At 36.0% G+C, this 19,334-nt stretch overlaps 2 protein-coding genes across 3 annotated transcripts in view; one reads left to right on the top strand and one right to left on the bottom strand.

Moving 5' to 3' along the window:
• nr5a1a (nuclear receptor subfamily 5, group A, member 1a) overlaps positions 1–4,815 on the top strand; it is a 32,227-nt gene extending 27,412 nt beyond the window's left edge. The window contains exon 8 of the mRNA XM_077600349.1: positions 2,561–4,815. Coding sequence (XP_077456475.1) covers positions 2,561–2,814 — 254 coding nt within the window. The 3' untranslated portion in view covers positions 2,815–4,815. The remainder of the gene's footprint in view (positions 1–2,560) is intronic.
• Positions 4,816–6,925: 2,110 nt separating this feature from the next.
• adgrd2 (adhesion G protein-coupled receptor D2) overlaps positions 6,926–19,334 on the bottom strand; it is a 47,520-nt gene continuing 35,111 nt past the window's right edge. For both annotated transcript variants that reach the window (XM_077600347.1, XM_077600348.1), the window contains 18 exons: positions 17,455–17,566; positions 16,843–16,977; positions 16,402–16,510; positions 15,876–15,981; positions 15,740–15,795; positions 15,489–15,615; positions 15,232–15,335; positions 14,827–14,929; positions 14,394–14,547; positions 13,515–13,648; positions 13,311–13,426; positions 11,502–11,622; positions 9,642–9,683; positions 9,467–9,520; positions 9,165–9,312; positions 8,745–8,803; positions 8,645–8,675; positions 6,926–7,789 (listed from right to left, as the gene is read on the bottom strand). In XM_077600347.1, the coding sequence (XP_077456473.1) occupies positions 7,782–7,789; positions 8,645–8,675; positions 8,745–8,803; positions 9,165–9,312; positions 9,467–9,520; positions 9,642–9,683; positions 11,502–11,622; positions 13,311–13,426; positions 13,515–13,648; positions 14,394–14,547; positions 14,827–14,929; positions 15,232–15,335; positions 15,489–15,615; positions 15,740–15,795; positions 15,876–15,981; positions 16,402–16,510; positions 16,843–16,977; positions 17,455–17,566 (1,719 nt within the window). In that variant the 3' untranslated portion in view covers positions 6,926–7,781. The remainder of the gene's footprint in view (positions 7,790–8,644; positions 8,676–8,744; positions 8,804–9,164; positions 9,313–9,466; positions 9,521–9,641; positions 9,684–11,501; positions 11,623–13,310; positions 13,427–13,514; positions 13,649–14,393; positions 14,548–14,826; positions 14,930–15,231; positions 15,336–15,488; positions 15,616–15,739; positions 15,796–15,875; positions 15,982–16,401; positions 16,511–16,842; positions 16,978–17,454; positions 17,567–19,334) is intronic.

The raw sequence follows: 19,334 nt of genomic DNA, 5'->3' as shown, positions 1-19,334 counted from the left end.
TACTATACATGGTCTTTTTTGTAAATAAAAAGCCTTACTATACTGTGTCGTTTTTAAAGACAAAAAAGCCTTACTATACTGTGTCGTTTTTAAAGAAAATAAGCCTTACTATACTATGTCGTTTTTTTAAAGAAAAAAGCCTTACAATACTATGTCATTTTTTAAGAAAAAAAGCCTTACTATACTATGTCGTTTTTTAAGAAAAGAAGCCTTACTATACAATATCGTTTTTTAAGAAAAAAAGGCTTCCTCTACTATGTCGTTTTTCAAGAAAAAAGCCATGCTATACTATGTCGTTTTTTAGGAAAAAAAGCCTTACTATACTATGTCGTTTTTTAAAGGAAAAAAGCCATACTATACTATGTCGTTTTTTAGGGGGGAAAGCCATACTATACTATGTCGTTTTTTAGAGAAAAAGCCTTCCTCGACTATGTCGTTTTTTACGAAAAAAAAAGCCTTACAATACTATGTCGTTTTTTTTAAGAAAAGAAGCCTTACTATACAATATCGTTTTTTAAGAAAAAAAGGCTTCCTCTACTATGTCGTTTTTCAAGAAAAAAAGCCATGCTATACTATGTCGTTTTTTAGGAAAAAAAAGCCTTACTATACTATGTCGTTTTTTAGGGGGAAAAGCCATACTATACTATGTCGGTTTTCAGGGAAAAAGCCTTCCTCTACTATGTCGTTTTTCAAGAAAAAAAGCCTTCCTCTACTATGTCGTTTTTCAAGAAAAAAAGCCATGCTATACTATGTCGTTTTTTTAGGGGGGAAAAGCCATACTATACTATGTCGTTTTTTTAGGAAAAAAAGGCTTACTATACATGGTCATTTTTTAAGAAAAAAAGCCTTACTATACATGGTCTTTTTTGTAAATAAAAAGCCTTACTATACTATGTCGTTTTTAAAGACAAAAAAGCCTTACTATACTGTGTCGTTTTTAAAGAAAATAAGCCTTACTATACTATGTCGTTTTTTTAAAGAAAAAAGCCTTACAATACTATGTCATTTTTTAAGAAAAAAAGCCTTACTATACCATGTCGTTTTTTAAGAAAAGAAGCCTTACTATACAATATCGTTTTTTAAGAAAAAAAGGCTTCCTCTACTATGTCGTTTTTCAAGAAAAAAGCCATGCTATACTATGTCGTTTTTTAGGAAAAAAAGCCTTACTATACTATTTCGTTTTTTAAAGGAAAAAAGCCATACTATACCATGTCGTTTTTTAGGGGGGAAAGCCATACTATACTATGTCGTTTTTTAGAGAAAAAGCCTTCCTCGACTATGTCGTTTTTTACGAAAAAAAAGCCTTACAATACTATGTCATTTTTTTTAAGAAAAGAAGCCTTACTATACAATATCGTTTTTTAAGAAAAAAAGGCTTCCTCTACTATGTCGTTTTTCAAGAAAAAAAGCCATGCTATACTATGTCGTTTTTTAGGAAAAAAAGCCTTACTATACTATGTCGTTTTTTAGGGGGAAAAGCCATACTATACTATGTCGGTTTTCAGGGAAAAAGCCTTCCTCTACTATGTCGTTTTTCAAGAAAAAAAGCCTTCCTCTACTATGTCGTTTTTCAAGAAAAAAAGCCATGCTATACTATGTCGTTTTTTTAGGAAAAAAAGGCTTACTATACATGGTCATTTTTTAAGAAAAAAAGCCTTACTATACATGGTCTTTTTTTGTAAATAAAAAGCCTTACTATACTATGTCGTTTTTAAAGACAAAAAAGCCTTACTATACTGTGTCGTTTTTAAAGAAAATAAGCCTTACTATACTATGTCGTTTTTTTAAAGAAAAAAGCCTTACAATACTATGTCATTTTTTAAGAAAAAAGGCCTTACTATACTATGTCGTCTTTTAAGAAAAACGCTTTACTGTACATGGTCGTTTTTTTAAAATAAAAAAGCCTTTACTATACATGGTCATTTTTTAATAAAAACCCTTAATATACATGGTCATTTTTAAAGAAAAAAGCCTGACTATATATACATAGTATTTATTTTTTAAACAAATAAAAGCTTTACTTTACATAGACCACTTTTTTTAAAAGAAAAAGCCTTACGATGTCCAGCCATCCGAACATTTTTGGACTTAAACGCAATTTGCAGACATGTTCGTATGTACCGTTGTTCGTAAGTTGAATGTTCGTAAGTAGGGGAGCGTCTGTAGATGTATATTAAATTTCCTGATTTTCCCCCTTTTAAATCAATAATTGTAATATTTTAATCAATTTTTTCTGTGTTTTTAGTTCAAAAATCATTTTGTAAAATCTAAAAATATATATAAAAAAGCTATTTATATTAATTGTTTTAGATCTATAAAAAACTGAATATTCAGGGCTTTTAGTCCAGTTCTTTTAATCCATTTATAAAAAAAAATCTAAATATTATATCTAAAATGGTCCAGCCCACATGAAATCAAGTTGACGTTGAAGCGGCCCGCGAACCAACCCGAGTCTGACACCCCTGACCTAGTGTTTCATTGTTAAAATATCTCTTCCAATTGGGACCCTATTGTACCTTCACGTTCATTTAGCCCTCCTTTTTTCCCCTCCTGCGTGCAGATGTAAAGCCATTGGAGAACCAAGCATTTGTGGTGCGTGTCCAGGAGCAGGTGAATGAAGCTCTGCTGGAGTATACCCTGTCCACCTACCCACAATTCCAGGAGAAGTTCAGCCAGTTGGTGATGCGACTGCCGGAGCTTCGCTCCCTCAGTACGCAGGCTGAGGACTACTTGTGGTACATGCATCTGAGTGGAGAGGTGTCCTGCCACAACCTGCTGATCGAGATGCTGAATGCCAAGCGAGCGTGCGTGTGAGGGTTGAAGACTACATGTTTCACCCTATTGGTTCTTGGTGAGACCATATGTGGGATCATAGATTCAATGATGAAAGTGGACTTGATGCTAGCTCATCCTTGGGAGCGTTTTTATAGCCGAGAAAGGATCTTGCGAGTTTGATGGAGTCCCATCTACTGTATGTTCCACCGTCTTTTGAGCATTCAGCGTGAAATTTTGTAAATTTTTGTGACCTCTTTAAATTGGATTATAAAAAGATTTTGAATGATATCAGATTTAGTGCCCATGAACACTATCCTTGCCATCCAACAAAAATTTGCTAACAAAACGTACCCACTTGCTTCCGACTCAGCAATTTTGACCATATCCAAATGCATACAATGACAATGACTAAGTTGTTGGATATTACGGTATTCTATTAATGCTGACGTTACGATGATGCAGATGCTTGACTGTCAAAAAGGATGGGCCATTAGACTGGAACCGTAGAAAAGGTGGTGATTAACTGTGCACTTTTTATGACAGATTTTATAGCCTCTTCTTAAGAAATTGAATGTCAGCGTAGTCTTGTTTTCTAATTATCAAAATATTGCAGATTTGTGATTCTAGGATTCAGATGATTTTTTGGTGATGACAATATTGATGATATTGTAGGAGCAGAATGCCCAGTTTTTTGTCACATTTTATAGTCAAAATAGTTTGGTTCTAATCTATTTAGATGTTAATATATTGAAGTCACAACATAGATCTGTTCAGAAATACACAAAATGAAAAACTAAAATTAATACAGTAATAAAAATAAAAACAGTGGACATGGGGTGAATGGAAACCAACTTTTGAACAGACATTTCAGTTGGACAAACAGACAACAGAGGCAGATTATGACATTTAGATTTTCAAAGGTATTTTGTGTAATAATCAGACATGTGCCTAAAAATCAAACATTCTTAAACACATTTTGGGAACATACCTTGGGACTATGATAGTGGCCTTGTCAGTGTAGTAGTCACCTGAATAACACAAAGACAAGTCAGCAATGTGACACTACCTGACTTGATATAACCTTCCCCGTCAAATTCAAGGCATTTAACTCCAACAAAAGTCAGAAATTCAATACAAAGCTAACAAATACACTTTAATTTCTCATTTAGAGGTTCAAATAATATAGTACAAGTGTTGATTTCTGTGGGGTTTGTCTTTTAATACAAATGCAAGCATTTGTTTCTATCTGAGATGACTTATTTACACAGAAGCGCCCATGCAAATTGCTCACCTTTTAAAAATGCCATAAACAGACACACTCGTTATTGTTGGTTTAAACCAAGCCAATGTCCCATTGCCTATAAATATTTATTGGCTTATTACATGTTTCTCTGTTCCAATACTTTTAAAGCTTGCAGGGATATCACTGGAAATCCCAATAATGCATCTAACAGAACAATATGTTCTTGGTAGTCATCAACGTTGTTGGTACCTGTGTCATTTACTGTAGTCAAAAAAGCAAGTTGAAAAGAAAGAAAGTCGACTTTTGTTATGGGAACATTCCCAGATGACTAACAATGTAAATGACATGAGCTCTCACTGAACCGAAGACCGATTTAAAAAAAAAGATAGTGCAGCACACAGTCTAAATTTGTAACTTTTCATCTGAATACATGTCAGAAATGTCAAAATATCATAGACAATCATTAAGTCTGCCTTAATATGAAGGTCACCCAACAACACAAAGACAGCCCACTCCTTGATTCCCTTTTTGAGGCAAGTGGGTGTTAACATGATGTACATGGTGTATCTTTATGTTGTAAAGTGACAAAGTTATGATTCATTTAAATGCTAAAAAAGTTTGCAGCTTTTTATTTTTTTGTGCTTTTTGTCCTTCAACTCTTTCTTCCCCCTTGTACTTTGACAGTCCGTCTAATGTTCGTGTTTTTCATCCAAAAGACACAGTGACTGACCAAAGCATTTTGTTTTGTTTCAATTTTATTGTAATTGTATCACACCAATAAAAGTCAATGAAATGAAGCTGCACTTGTGAGTTGGCTATTTTGCCGCTTTCAACAGTGTCCATATTTCCAACGATAATACCAGCCGGTCTGGCTATTTTTAGCCTTGTCTAATGATTTACAATACACAACAAATATCTCTTCATCTAAAACAGTAATGCTTAGCAAAGTAGAAGATAGGAATTACTTCTTTTTTTTACCACTTAGGTCAATTCATTAGACTTCTAATATTTCACAACAAATACTGTGCGTCAAGATGAAAGTTTGTCACATTTACTAACACAAAGATCTGACTTTTAGAAACATTGTGCATCAGCGACTAAGATAGGTGCCAAATCAGGATGGATGACCAAGCTGTACTATTAATTAAACAATTTATGGAAATCATTTTATCTGGGTTTGTTTGTTAGTTTGAAAATGTGCTGTATTTTTTGGCCTATAAGTCGCACTAGCCAAAGAATAAAAAAATGAAAGGGACAAAAATATACAAGTCGCATTGGAGTACAAGTTATACAACATTATAAAATGAAGTCATCTTCAAATATGGAACAACAGACCCAATAAGCACCTTTTAATCTAATATATTAACAGTTTTTTGTTCAGATAACTATAGCCTAAAAACACTATAGAACTGGCTGTTGGTGGTCAGATGGAACAAAAAAAGACAGATAAATTGCACTTATGTATAAGTGGTAGGCCCAGCCAAACTATGAAAATCATGCAACTAATAGTACGGAAAATACGATAGTCTGGTTAATGGATGACCAAAAACACATTGGGGTGCCAATATAAATCTTGGGGTTGAACGGTTCCAATGGCATGAATGAATGACATGGCAAACAAAATTAGGCACCCAGTTTTTTTTACATTCACCATTAATCATCTAGGATGTTATATTTATTATGTTAATGCACGGTATCTGGTGACAGAAGACATGTCTGAGTTTTGTACGTGAAAGTCTAATTTATACACACTAAACTTTTATACAGGTGATGTGGTGCCATTTTTGACAAAAATATAGGAATCAATAATACACCCTGTAAAAAATTAAGTTTTGGTCATTTTTTTTTTCAATCAGGCACCATCATTAAAAACCTATACATTTTGACATAAGAGGGGAGAAAATGTATTAAGCCATTCCAAAAGATTTCCTTTTACCACAGCGCTGTTTAGATTTTTTTACAGTAAGTGACAGTTTATCATCATGGGGCATCAGGAATGTTCTCCTTGTAAAAAAAAAAAAAACTTTAAAAAGAAATGCCACATTGCAAATGAGCACACGAGATCACCCCAGAGTATTTCATTTGGATTTTGACTCAGCTATTTCAACCATTTCATTTCATGAAGCCAATTTTTGGCAGGTTGGCGCTGTGTCATTGTTAAGTTGAAAGGTAAAATTCCTTTTCAGTCTTTACAAACTGCTCATAATTCCTTCTCTTAAGTCCCAGTTCCAGTTCTAAGTGAAGAGTGACCTCTATTCTCTCCTTTCTTTTCGGGACACTCCATTGCTTTACATTGGCTGTATTGTTTTCATGGTGATTTAAACATACCTTTTGAAATGTGGACACAAATGTCACATTTCTTTCTCACTTACAGTTTAAAGAGAAAATGACCTGGGTCTAAATTAATGATCATTTGAAATCTTCGATGAAACATTTTGGTATGTTGGGTTATTTTATACCCATGGGTACAAGATGGTAAATGGACTTTCCACCCTCATGTGTTTTGACTGATATAGTACTAATTTACCTACTGATGACACAATCTCAGGAGCAATGTGTGGTTTGGTATCTTGCTCAAGGATACTCAGACAAGGTCACCAGGGCGGGAATCGAAGTCACTCTACCACTGAGCCACGCCACCCAAACACAAAGAGCAACAGCAAAGTTAAACCACACAGCTCAAAATCTGATAGTATTTTTTCTTTTTTTAAATTGTTACTAAGCACAATTGCTAAAATCATCCATGACATGATCTCATGATCTCAATTATAACGCAGCGACAATTTATAATCCTCGTTAAGGTCACTGCCATTGATTGTACTTGGTCATGACTGTCTTCAAGGGAGAGTTCACCATTGTGTAACTGATGAAGAATATATATTTCCTAACTAGGCTCTGACTCATAACTGTCAACAAGTTCATGCCTTTAATGCTCACCATTCTGAAAACGTACAACTTTCTATATTAGAAAGTAATTTGATCATGAATACTAATTTGTCATATTCCTTATACAAACTGCTCATTTGTCCTTTCCACCCAATAACTATAAAGGTAGTTTTTCCAAACTCTACACATTTGCCATATTGGATGATTAAAACTTCACGAATACTTTTTTTCTTTCTTCACATCACATTTTACAGGTGTGTTTCAAGATCATAGCATTTTTGCCACTTGAGACAAGACGTTATGCAACATGCTTACCGAGTTTGAAAATGAATACAGACTTTGGAAGGCCAACTTCTTTAAATAGAAGTCCTAAAGAATACATCTAGGTGAGTGTAAGAAATTTCCATATACCATCCATCCTTTGATTGGTCCGTGTTCATATTCTTACAAAGAGGCTTCTCTAACTCCAATCAAAATAAAAAGGTAATTTTTAAACTTTTGAAAACCTCAACAAAAAATGAAATTGGTACTCTTAACCAGAAGCAAAATGGCCAACAGGCTAACAGATCTTCTGATTATCATCCCATTTCTCTAGTGTTCTAGATGTTTACAAAAAGTAAATGTAGTATCTTGGTAATCAACATATGCAATACCAGAGCAGGGTTCTTTGAAGATACGGGTTTAAGGATCGATCTGATCTGAGAAACAAACATCTGCAGGACACATTATCCTTAATTTTGAGTTTCATTTACATCGGAATGATGTGCGTATTTGTATGAAGTAGCTGTGCCGTCTAATTGTGTGTCCAGTTCTATCCTCTTACTGTGATCCAAGGTTACAATTGTATTGATTTTCAGGACAGGACTCCATTTTCAGTTCAAGAACCTGTGGTGAAATACAGAGAAAGGCATTAGCTATGACTATATCAGAATATGATGCTTTGATATTGCGTGCAAGTGTGTTTGCATACAAAAGAGAAAATAAGAAATGTGGCCCAGTGAAAAGCGAGGAGTGAGAGAGAGAGCAGGTGTTGGAGTGGTTAATGGCTAATACTATGAATAGCCAGACATGGCCATTGCTGATTAAAGGAATGAACGTCTTCTTTGTCTCATTAATCAACAATGAAGACCCAGGAGCACTCCAGCACCCAGCAGGCGTTCTTCACAGACACTAAAACATTTAATGAATCAATTTCAAACTTGTTTCTTGCCACTGATGGGCCGATCGGCGCAATTGAATGTGACTTAACCCTCGGCACCATCTGTTGTATGTGCTTTCTAATTCAAAATACAAAAAGTGCACATTGAGTTTTCACACAGGTCTAATGATGTGCACGGATCAGGTAAATTCAGATGCAAAACTGCATTTGGGCCTCTTCGGCCTTGCTGCCAGCCTTTATTTATTTATTTATTTATTTATTTATGTATTTATTTATTTTTATATATATATATATATATATAGTATACATATATATATATAGTATACACATATATGTACACATGTATATATGTATATATGTGTATATATATATATAATTTTTTTATTTCTTTTTTTACCTTACAACATAAGGTTTTTAAAATCTGAGTATAAATTAATTCCAACAATATTTATTTAAAGGCCCCTTATCAAGTGTGTCTGGGGGTACTTTAGTAAATGCAATAGATTGAACTTCACTGCAGTGTATTTCTTTGTAAAATGAACCAAAATAAAGCACCAAAAAAGTTTTGATGTTGGCCATACCTGAAGGTTTGAATGCTGTAAGTTGCACCACCTGTTAAATCGGGGAAAAAAGGAGATAAGCAAACAAATGATTTACTTAAAAAGAAGAAATGTCGCTTACTTGGTTTCCAGGTGCTTGTTTCATTGAGAAACTCACAACACTTTCTTTTCTGAAACTCTCTAAAAGACAAAAAAATAAACAGTCATTTAAAAAAAATCTTATTTTGTTGTTGCTGCCACTAAAATTATTTTAACAAAACATTGAATCGGAATCCTCTGATAACTTCACACTGTGCCGAATATTTTAGTTTCATGCCAAACAGAGACGCAGACCACACACGAAGACACGTGATGGAGAAATGCAGTGGGCTGAATGTGCTAAACTGAGATGGGACGGTGAAGCACGTTGCATTGCTCAAGGGACTACAAGCATTTCTCATCACGACTGAGCAAGTAACCTGTCATAAACAAGTTACTCATCGTTCAACAAACACAATACGAGATTCATTCAAACTTTGACAGTGTGAGTTAGAGAACACACCATTCTTGATCACTAGAGAAGTGGAGCTAGAACTGGGGGCTCCAGAGGTCTCACTGGTCTCAGGACTGGAAGGGGTCAGTGGTCTGTGGTCCCAAGACCTTATAGGAACTCTCTGAGAAGGTATGAAGGTGGTTGGCTGGGAACAATTCTATTTGAACAGACAAACCAAATTCTAAGTTGACAAAATCCATGGAAGACTCATAAATCATGCAAGTATAGCAATGGTGGACAGCTGGTATGTAATGAACGTTTATAGAATGTATACATTGTTTATCACTATGTGCTCCATTGCAGGCACTTACTGTGAAAGATAATGCTTTTCTCTTTTCCTTGATCCTCTTGATTGCATTCCTCACCTAAACGATAAATGCCGTTGAAATCACAAGTTGTCAACCCTTCATAAATCAAAACAATGCAATCCAATAAGCTGCGGCAGTGACTGACAGTGATGGTAACGTGAATTGAATGCTAACATACCTCACTGTTGTAAACAGCATAAACTAAGAAAATGTACAGGCCCTGTGAAAAAGCAAATACACAATTTGGGAAGCAATTCAAAAATAAAATCACATATGCATCGTCTACTATTGATTTTTAGCTTTCAGCAGTCCACAAGAATGTACAAATGATTTAATACGAGTTACAGATAACGATTTATAATTCTCACCCACATAGACGTCTCTCTTCCATGGCCCTTTGGCCAAATTATTTTCAATCTTCTAAAAGATTAGCAATATACATTTTTCATTGGTTCATTTTCATTGAATTTTGACCCAACTGTGACCACAGGCTTTCCTTTCATCAACACAGGGCTACCAGCATTTTTAAAACACACGTTTACACTGTTACAAAAAAAGAATATTGTACAATTGTGGCAACCACTGCTGCCAGTATATTCAATTCAACATTTTCCCAGTGAGTATGCGTGCGATTTGCTGAATGTGGAATATCCTCCTTGAGAAAGTTGCCTTGAATAATCTTATCTAATGAACACAATCAAACATGTCTGAGATTTATATCAGTCGGGAAAATGACCTTGACAAGTAATTCCAATTGGCCAAAAAAAAGACAAAAAAATCCAACATATTTACTGCGCAAGAAGTGCAATTCTGACCAGTGTAATGTTCAGACAATGCCATTCCCTTAGCAAATCTGTAGTAAATTGCCACAAAAAAATTGTCCAGCAATTAAAGTAGTAGTAACCTAATTTTCCTTTTTTTCCCTTAGTCTATAACTCTGAAACAATTTCTGTCCAAGGAAAATATATATACTTGTTTGGTGTCCTCCTCCTACCAACATGAGGAAGAACTCCTACTGTCTTCTTACATGCCCTCAGCTGGACACATGCCGTAAATCTAAATTAACAAGCAAGTCTGTAGGGGTCACAGAGGGGCTAGCTCTTGATTAATTAAAGATCAGAGGAGGGTGGACGGCTGGTTGAGGTACAAAAAAACCAGCAAAGACAGAGAGAGTCTGTGGAAAATAAAAGCAAAACGGAGGTATTAACGAGGAAAAATATAAAGCACCAGAAGAGAAAGGAAGCGACTGTTAAGCAATCAGGGGAGGAGAGTTATAAAGGTAGATATGGTATGAGCTGACTGGAGTCTCCCACATACTCACTCACGTCTATGCATTGTGCACACTTAGTACTTGCAGTGATATACTCCATTTTCAGTGAATGCCATCATGTTTAGCTTTTCTTTCTCACTTTCATTTATTAAAGCCTAACAAGGGCGATGACAATATAAAAAAATACTTATTGTAATATTACTGCTTTTGAGGAATCAATAATTTATCATCAGTTTGACCAGGGAATGTTAATATTCATGCATCATTATTTGATGTCTGGAAAGTACTAGAAAAAAACCCTAATCTCACTCACTTCTATGAAGCTGTTCTACACTGTCCAACTAAAAGAATAATCCACATAATACAATATTAAGTAATCTAAAGAAAATGTAGGGTTGAGTCAAATAATCTTAATAGTATTGTGTTCTCAATGGTGTATTTATGTCCATTAGACAGACTTTCGACGTGTTTAAAAAAAAAAAAAAAAAAATTATATAACAGTAAGTCATAATGTTCTCTAATGTAGTGAGCTTCCAGCCCAAAAAAGGCTAGTTTACTTGGCTTCTGAGGAACATTTCTGAATGCACTGAAGGTCAGGATTGGGCTAATAATGGGTCTCTGTCACACAAAATGTTGGAATTGAAAAAGTAAAATTAATTTGTCACTTTTAGTAAATGCTAGAGAATGTGGATTAACAGTTCAATTACATTTGGAACACAAAATATTCTCTTGAAAGCTAAAAGTGGATTGATTTTAATGATTCCTTACTTGGAAGGCATTGAGAGCACTGAAGATATAGGCAATTACAACAGAGAGGTGGACCAGCACTCCGCACAGCCAAGTTAGGCCCAGCACAGGCAGGAGGATGAGGACTGGTCGGGTCACAGCCCTGCAAACAATGAAAGATAGACACCAGGTGATCAACTAAAGCCTTGCAAAATGGCTGCAGAATCTCGTACTGATGATGATTGCATTTTACACAAATCTCAGAAAACTTTAGAAAAAGGACTTAAAAACATTTCTGGGATTTTGGGAAGGTTTCTTGTTAGACAATAAATCCAACTCTTGTCTGAACAGTTCCCCGTGTTCATTCCCTTAGCATTTCTATTACAATCATTTTTTAAATAATTGTTGTACGTGTATTACATCTTTGAACCATTTCAAGGAAGGAGGCAAAAAGTTTCTTTTGTTCAACCCACTATTCTTGTCACCTTGCTGCACCTGGGGATGCGATTGAGTTTTCAGATAGTGCTGTCTCTGCAAGGACAAAGCCAGAACTCACTTTATTCTCTTTTATGTACAAAATTTGTTTCCATTCTCCGAGTGTGCACTCTTGTGCTGGCACAGAATTCTAGACTGTTTATGCAGGAATAAAGAGACACAATTATTTTAGGTATGGTGGAGTGCTATGTTTAATGTTAACATGAAGGACATTTGGCTGAACGGGACAACAGAACATAGTCTCATTAGAAGGTGTGTAGCACCAGATTCTAGTCTCCAACTGCATTCAAAATAAATCCCCGACATATCTTTATTATTGGTTGACAAAAGACAGTGGCAGAATATGACAATAGAGCATATTCTATTTTTCATTGTGTGTTTCTGTTACTGTCTACATCTTGTTGATAGTGATTTTATCTATTATTATTTTAATTGCCTATTAATCCATAAATATCCCCAATATGTTTACGAGGGTGCTGGAGCCACCATGAGTTCGTCACCAACCAATTATAGGGGCAAAAATAGCAAGCAATTAATTTTATAGGACCTTTCAATGCAAAAGATTTTGGCACAATCTTGACTAAGTAGCCGTTTATTTTATTTGTTACTTTATCATTCAGGTCTTTTCCAGGCGGGGCAAAGCCATCATATAAGAATAGTTTTTTGGTGTATGATAATTTCCTGAGTACAAGATGAATAAAGTTTAATCTAATCTAAATTTTATGAGCATATGATCATTCATTTAAATATAACTGCAAATAGTCACAGCGGAAGAATACAACAACAAAAAATAATAATAAACCTGTCATATTCCAATTTAAGTGTAACACAGTGAAAGAAGGTAGCAAGATAAATGCTACTTGTAAAATGTCTCTGATGGGGGAGTGTTGAAATAATTTCCAAAGTAGAAATTCTGTGCTCTTGAAGCTAGGAAATAATCATTAAATAACATCGGAATGTTCTGATTCAAAGATGTTGTTGTATGGCAATAACTTGACCTTTCCATTCCTCGTTTGCTTACAAATCCACACTTAAGGCTCTTTATGTGTATTTGCTTGGCCTTAATATTAAATGATACAGTAAACGTTAAGCGCTACAAACCAAGAATAAGTTATACTAGGACCAGGTGTTATACTGATAAGGCAGAACTCCCACACAGACTCCCGAACCACAGCTCATAATCGCTCCACTGTCTCTATTGACCATAGTTTGCTAGAACAACAAGAAAACATCATTTGTGTGTGTGTGTGTGTGTGTGTGTGTGTGTGTGTGTGTGTGTGTGTGTGTGTGTGTGTGTGTGTGTGTGTTCTTTACTGAAAAGAAGACACAAGTGGGCATTAAACATATTTATCTTACCATGTGAGATCAAAGGTGTGCATTTTTGATGCGGAGCTTGGACTGAGCATTTTAGCACGACGGCGAGCGCTCGAAACCGTCACCATGACGACACGGCCCAACACAACTGAATTGACCTGCAAATGGAGGACAGCTTCAGCATTGTCTTAAACCAATGAATTGTTCAGGCCTTCCTTGGCTCAGGAATTAAATGGAACCACATACCGCCAAAACAAAAATGACAGGACCCACAAAAGACCAGATTGTGCCAGTCTTCAGATTGAGCCAGCAGTGACCATCAGCCTTGTACTCGTTCACCGTAGTTGCTAGCGTTACAATGACTATTAGAACAGGCAAACCTGCCAAAAAAACGAAGTAGTAAGCATGATTGTGGTGTTGAAGTGAAATACGCAGCATTTTTAAAAGACATATTTACAGAACAGGGACTGATTGGGCATCTCGCGATCGGACTATTTAGTCTGTTCTTCATCACCAAGCCTATTTTGTCTAACGGTCTGCACATCTGCATGGAGAGCTACAGAAAACATCTCAATATTGTTGTGCTTATTCACATTCTGTTCTCAGGCACTTATGCGATATAACATAGGGACACAATTTGGGACACGAACAGCTGCAGGATGTTTTACAAATGTTAAGACTGGGTTAAGGTTGACTAAAAACAACAATATGTCCCATTAAATTCAACAATGTATGGTAGTTTTTTTGTTTTACATACTAATATGAAACATACTTTGTAGGCTTATGGCACATTTTCTGCTTGATTTAATTCTCCTGTGTGTTTGCGGTAAAACTCACTGTTGTCATGTTTTGGCTTTGTCAATTTAAAATAAAAAATATGTAGAAATGGTTCTGTGTATAAATATGACTAATATTAGCTATATTCAAATAAAAGAATACATTACTCATCAGTACAGAAAATGAATAAATTAATGCTTTATATTAAGACAATGAACCATTGATAAACCGTTTTTCACCCCTGCATGAAATTATTGCTAATCCTTGGTCCTCCTATTTATTAATTTTTTCTGACTTAAATACCTTAAGTTAAAATATGTTACTATCTAGCAATGTGTGTGAGATTACCCCAGCCAATGACGTAGTACAATTTCATTCTGCGGTCTTCACTGATGTTGACAGACACAACTTTGCTCCACAATAGCAAACCTTCCACCAGCATCCAGGAAAAAGAAGCCATAAAGAAGAGATGGAGCAATGCGGTGATCACAAAACATGCCCCCTGCAGGAATCAAAGTGGAGAGAAATAATGATATTGTTACAAAAGACGCCTTTATCCCAACCTGCCTTTTCAGCTATTAAATGTCTCCATCAGGTCACTCTATTGAAGTCTTTTGATGAGCTTATTTTGTTTTGTTAAAATAGTGATTGCCTCCGAGATGAATGATTTCTATAGTTATATTATGCAAGTTTCAGATCAAGTCCCCGCCTAAGAGGCCCAGGGACCGAATGAAATTCATATCATAAAGGCAGTTGTAACAGAAAAAAGATGGATTCTCACCTCATTAGCAGATGCCCAGTCACTGCACATTAAAAGCAGCTCAGCAATGCTAAGGGCAACAATCAAGTTCTTGTGGACGGTTGTGCGATCCGATTTAGGAACGCTATATCAGGGCAAACAGATGAATATCAGCGTGAACAAGTACATTAAATATTGTAGTATTTGTTTTAATAAAGGGTAGCTGCTTGTATACCATTTTGAGAACACAAATTCCATATTATGATGTCATCAAAGATGCTACACAACATCCATTGTGAATATACAGTATTTTGGGGGGAAAACAATTCTCACATATGCTTTGGAAGAAAAAAAACTATAAGTGAATATGTTTTTCCATGGGTTTCTGAATTGCTTTTCATCCTTAGCGCTCTAAATGTTGTGTGCTCTTGGATATGTGTGACTCACCCCACAGCAATGAAGAGGATGAAGGTGAAGAGGAGCCCACACAGAGACACTCCACAACCAATGAACGTCAGCACCTGCAAAGCTTTTTTGTTTTCTGGGCTGGGCTAAAAACACACATTCAGACAGACATACACACACAAATATATATAAAATACAACCATCACCCACCCCAGGCAGACAACCAGTATCCAATGACACTGAGCTGTAAATAGCAACAACTGCAATAAATAACTATATAAACACTTATTGAATGTTACCTGTGCTTCGTAGACCTGCAGTAGCAATGCAAAATTGGTTGTGTGATTGCAGTAACACACGGTGTAGCCATATTGTTTGGAAACAACCTCACACCCTTTGGTGTTCCACCACCCACCAGTCTCTGGACTAGATAGACAAAGGAATGTGAAGGGTTAAGTTTATTTTTTAAATGTCATGAACCATTTGTGGGGCATCATCATTGTTTTTATTTCACAGTTAGAAAATGTTTGTTGTTCCAAAATGTTCTTACGTGAGACTAAAATCCCAGAAGGCGCACACTGGATCGTATACAGCACCTGCAGGATTCTATTGGATTTATGGAGAATTACAGTAAATGGGTTGAAATCATTACTATGTATGTGATCAGAATGAATTGTGTTTATCACCTGCACTTTGTGACGGAGCTGGAAGTGGACTGCGGTACTGATGGGTTGGTTGTCTCCCAGCACTGTGGTGGATATAACAGAGGAGCCCAGGATAGTACCCAAATACCTGAAGTACAAATATTCATTTTACAACACTCAAAAGAGGAATGAGGAAAATATTTATCCTGTGTTTGCTGGAGTATATGGAATAAAGCTGTCATGTAATTTGGGCCAAAGAAAATTATTTAAAGAAAATTGCAATTCCATGTAATGTGTAGTCTACACACTTTCAGCGTTAAAACTTAGATATTCTCATATTAGGTCTCTATTTAGGTAGAACTGTGCCCTGCAATTTTCTGTCAACCAACATGCAACTTTACTCCTGCCCAAAGCAATATGAGATATGCTCAAGCACCCCTGTGACACTCGTGAAGATAAGCGGTACAGTTAATGGATGAATGAAGGTGCCTTAAAATTGCAATTAAAACACCGTTGCTGAGGGCTCAAAAAGCACATTTGCCAAGACAGGGGAAAAAAAAAACAATACCTTTGGCTACCATCTGTGACAGTAGGAACCATGGTAATGTTCCCTTCAGGATTGAAAAGAGGTCGTAGAGAACCATACCACGTGTTGACCAAAGTGAGTTTATCAAATCCTGTACAATAAGCACAATAAGAGATGAAAAAGAACGCAATGAAACAAAATAATGTTGTAAAAGAGTTCATTTAGGATCATTTATAATTCATGAATGGCAGTTGCAAAATCCAACAGTGTGCCTCCCTCTATATGACCTTGAAAGGAAAAAAAAAAATGAAAGCTCACAACACGTTCTCAAATTTGTTCATAGTTTATGCTTTCACCCATATGGCTGAATGTGTCTGCTTTGTAAACGAAGTAATGTGACGGTGCTGTGACAAATACTAAAAGTGTGAATAAGCAATTGACATAAGAGAAGTAAATGGTAGGGTCGTGGAGTGTTCGGGTTACCTTTGTAAAGGAGATCTTGTATCTTTTGATGTGGGACTGAAATACAGTCAGAGTTAGAGTGTTTTTCATTCTCGGGTCCACAGAAACTTGTTCCCTTAGATGATTCCTGAAGCCTCTGTTGCTGCACTGACAACTCTACAGACAAGATTTCCAAATCAAAAATTGCATAAAGAAAACAAATTATAGAAACATAATAACAAGAAATATTATCTACCCCTCTCCCTCCAATACCATAGTTGCTATAGTGTTCTCACGTGTACAAGTTCCCCCCGCTCTACTCCACTTTTATTAGACCACGGGACGTGCCCAAAACGTAACATCTTTGCATTAGAGTCTTTTGGAGAAGTGTAATCTGCCTTTTTAAATGTTACTCAAAGAGTAATGCATTCCCGAGTGGCCTTCCAGCGCATGTCAGTGCAGGATTTGAGTACTTTTGCACAGTGCTCAGTTTCTTTCTAAAAATAAAAAAAGAAATGGTAGCCTTATTTTTTAACTATGGACAAGAAGAACGTGTCCAATGCCAAATTCAGTTCAAGACAAGCAGGTCCCCAAATTGGCAACTAGTCAAAAGATGTGATTTTGACACGTCGACCGCAGTCGTGAGACACTCACTGATGTTTGGACTGTGAAAGGTCAGATGATCCCTCTCTGACATCAACCCAGAGCTCAAGCTGGTCACCATCCGGTCAATACTCTTCACCACATCCATAGGTCCATTCACCACCTATATATAATTATATATATAAAACATACACTGGCACATTATCAACCATGTTTCCTGCTGTACTGAGCTAAGATAGATACACAAAATCATTCAGATACAATGATTACGGAGCAAAACAATGATCCTCGAAGAAAGGGCAATGTTTATTTTTGAAGGAGAACCGTTTGTTTGAGCTGCCTATTTAATCTTGAATAAATGATTGCTCCAAATATTTATAACCTAGTCCCCCATTTCACAGTAAAATGTTTACCTTTTCCTGAGCCTAAACACAGTTTGGCTGAAAAACACTCGAGTCCAGTGGATAAGCCTGTAATGCAAGGGTAATCGTGCGTTTGGCCATTGTCAGTTTTGAAACCTCTCATTCTAAACACAATGTTCCTGAGAGCTGAGCCTTGTATACGCGCAGCGGCAGTGTGGCAAGGAGGCGGTTAGAGGAAAAGCATGGCAACAGTTTGTCAAAGAGATGCTCATCCATTTAATCTGGGATGAGATGGCCTTGGATTGTTGAGAGGCTAGGGGGAGGGAAGCGAGCGCTTAATACAAACACAACACTTGCCATGAGTTGCCTCCATATGGATCCACTACTACAATCACTAGTGGAACAAGGGTTTAAAATAAAGATACAATTCAGGCCTGGTTGGACTGAATTAATCATAATAAATCATGCTAATTATTATTATCACTCATTATTATAAATCCACAGAATATTTCCTTTTCTTGATAGTTGATGTCAGTTAAAACTCAATATGGATTTCAGTTATTTCTGACACCAATCAGGAAATGCTGTATAGAAGATGGTAGATGAAATTAATGAAAGTTACCACATACATTTCACCACTTTGAAAAATGTATCGGTTGTTCTTTCTTCATTCCTTCTATTTTCTTTTGTGTGCTGCTTGAAATACTCTTAGTGTGTAGGTGTTATGTGAAGAAATGTCAAAGCTATAAATGTGGAATTAGTATTTGAATTGCGATACGTTTGTAACCAAAAGAAAGGAGCGTGATATCTCAATTGGTGGCTTTCATTCCTCTCTTTTAACCTCATAATGCATCAAGTTATTAAAAAAAAAAATCACGCACACACAAACACATTGCCCTCTAGCGGTGAGAGGCGCAAATCGAATCTCTCTTTGCAGTTCGTCTACTAAACGTATGAACGTCTAAGTGCCTTCATATATTATTGACTTATAATGTAATTATTGTGAGTATTGAGTTTTTCTTTGGTTGTGAGTATAGTGGAGGATGTGCGAATGAAGGATTTTATGTCTAAATGTGCTCTGTGATTGACTGATGACTATATCCAGGAAGAACCCCCTTGTACCCTAAATTCCTAAAATACATATAGAAAACAAACATTCAAACTCATATTTCCACCTTTGGGTATCTTAGATTGTGCAATTGACCTAAAAACGTGAGAAGAATCTGCATAATTACCATTTATGTTTGAGTTCATGAGGAATAAGGGAATCTAAAGCAGTGGGCAGATGACTAGGCACAGTAGAAATACACTGCAATATTTTTTTTTCCAAGTCTTGGGACTAACTGGGCTAACCTGAGACCACAGGTGTGGTATGCCGTGCCATATAATGTGTAAACGTTGGTATGACAACATGAATCCTTGAACCACAATGATATCGAATTGGATTTACAAAAAACATCTGTATTTTTTTAAGTTTATTCTACAATTGTAAGGATTTGTTGTTGTTGCTCTTTCCCTACAAATGTATGAAATAGATAGACAAGAGCTGCCCGACATGAATTACCACAT

The sequence above is a fragment of the Stigmatopora argus genome, chromosome 5 (genome assembly GCF_051989625.1).
Source record: "Stigmatopora argus isolate UIUO_Sarg chromosome 5, RoL_Sarg_1.0, whole genome shotgun sequence".
Lineage (NCBI taxonomy): Eukaryota > Metazoa > Chordata > Actinopteri > Syngnathiformes > Syngnathidae > Stigmatopora > Stigmatopora argus.
Note: the sequence above shows the minus strand (reverse complement) of the source record. Positions and strands in the feature narration are given on the sequence as shown.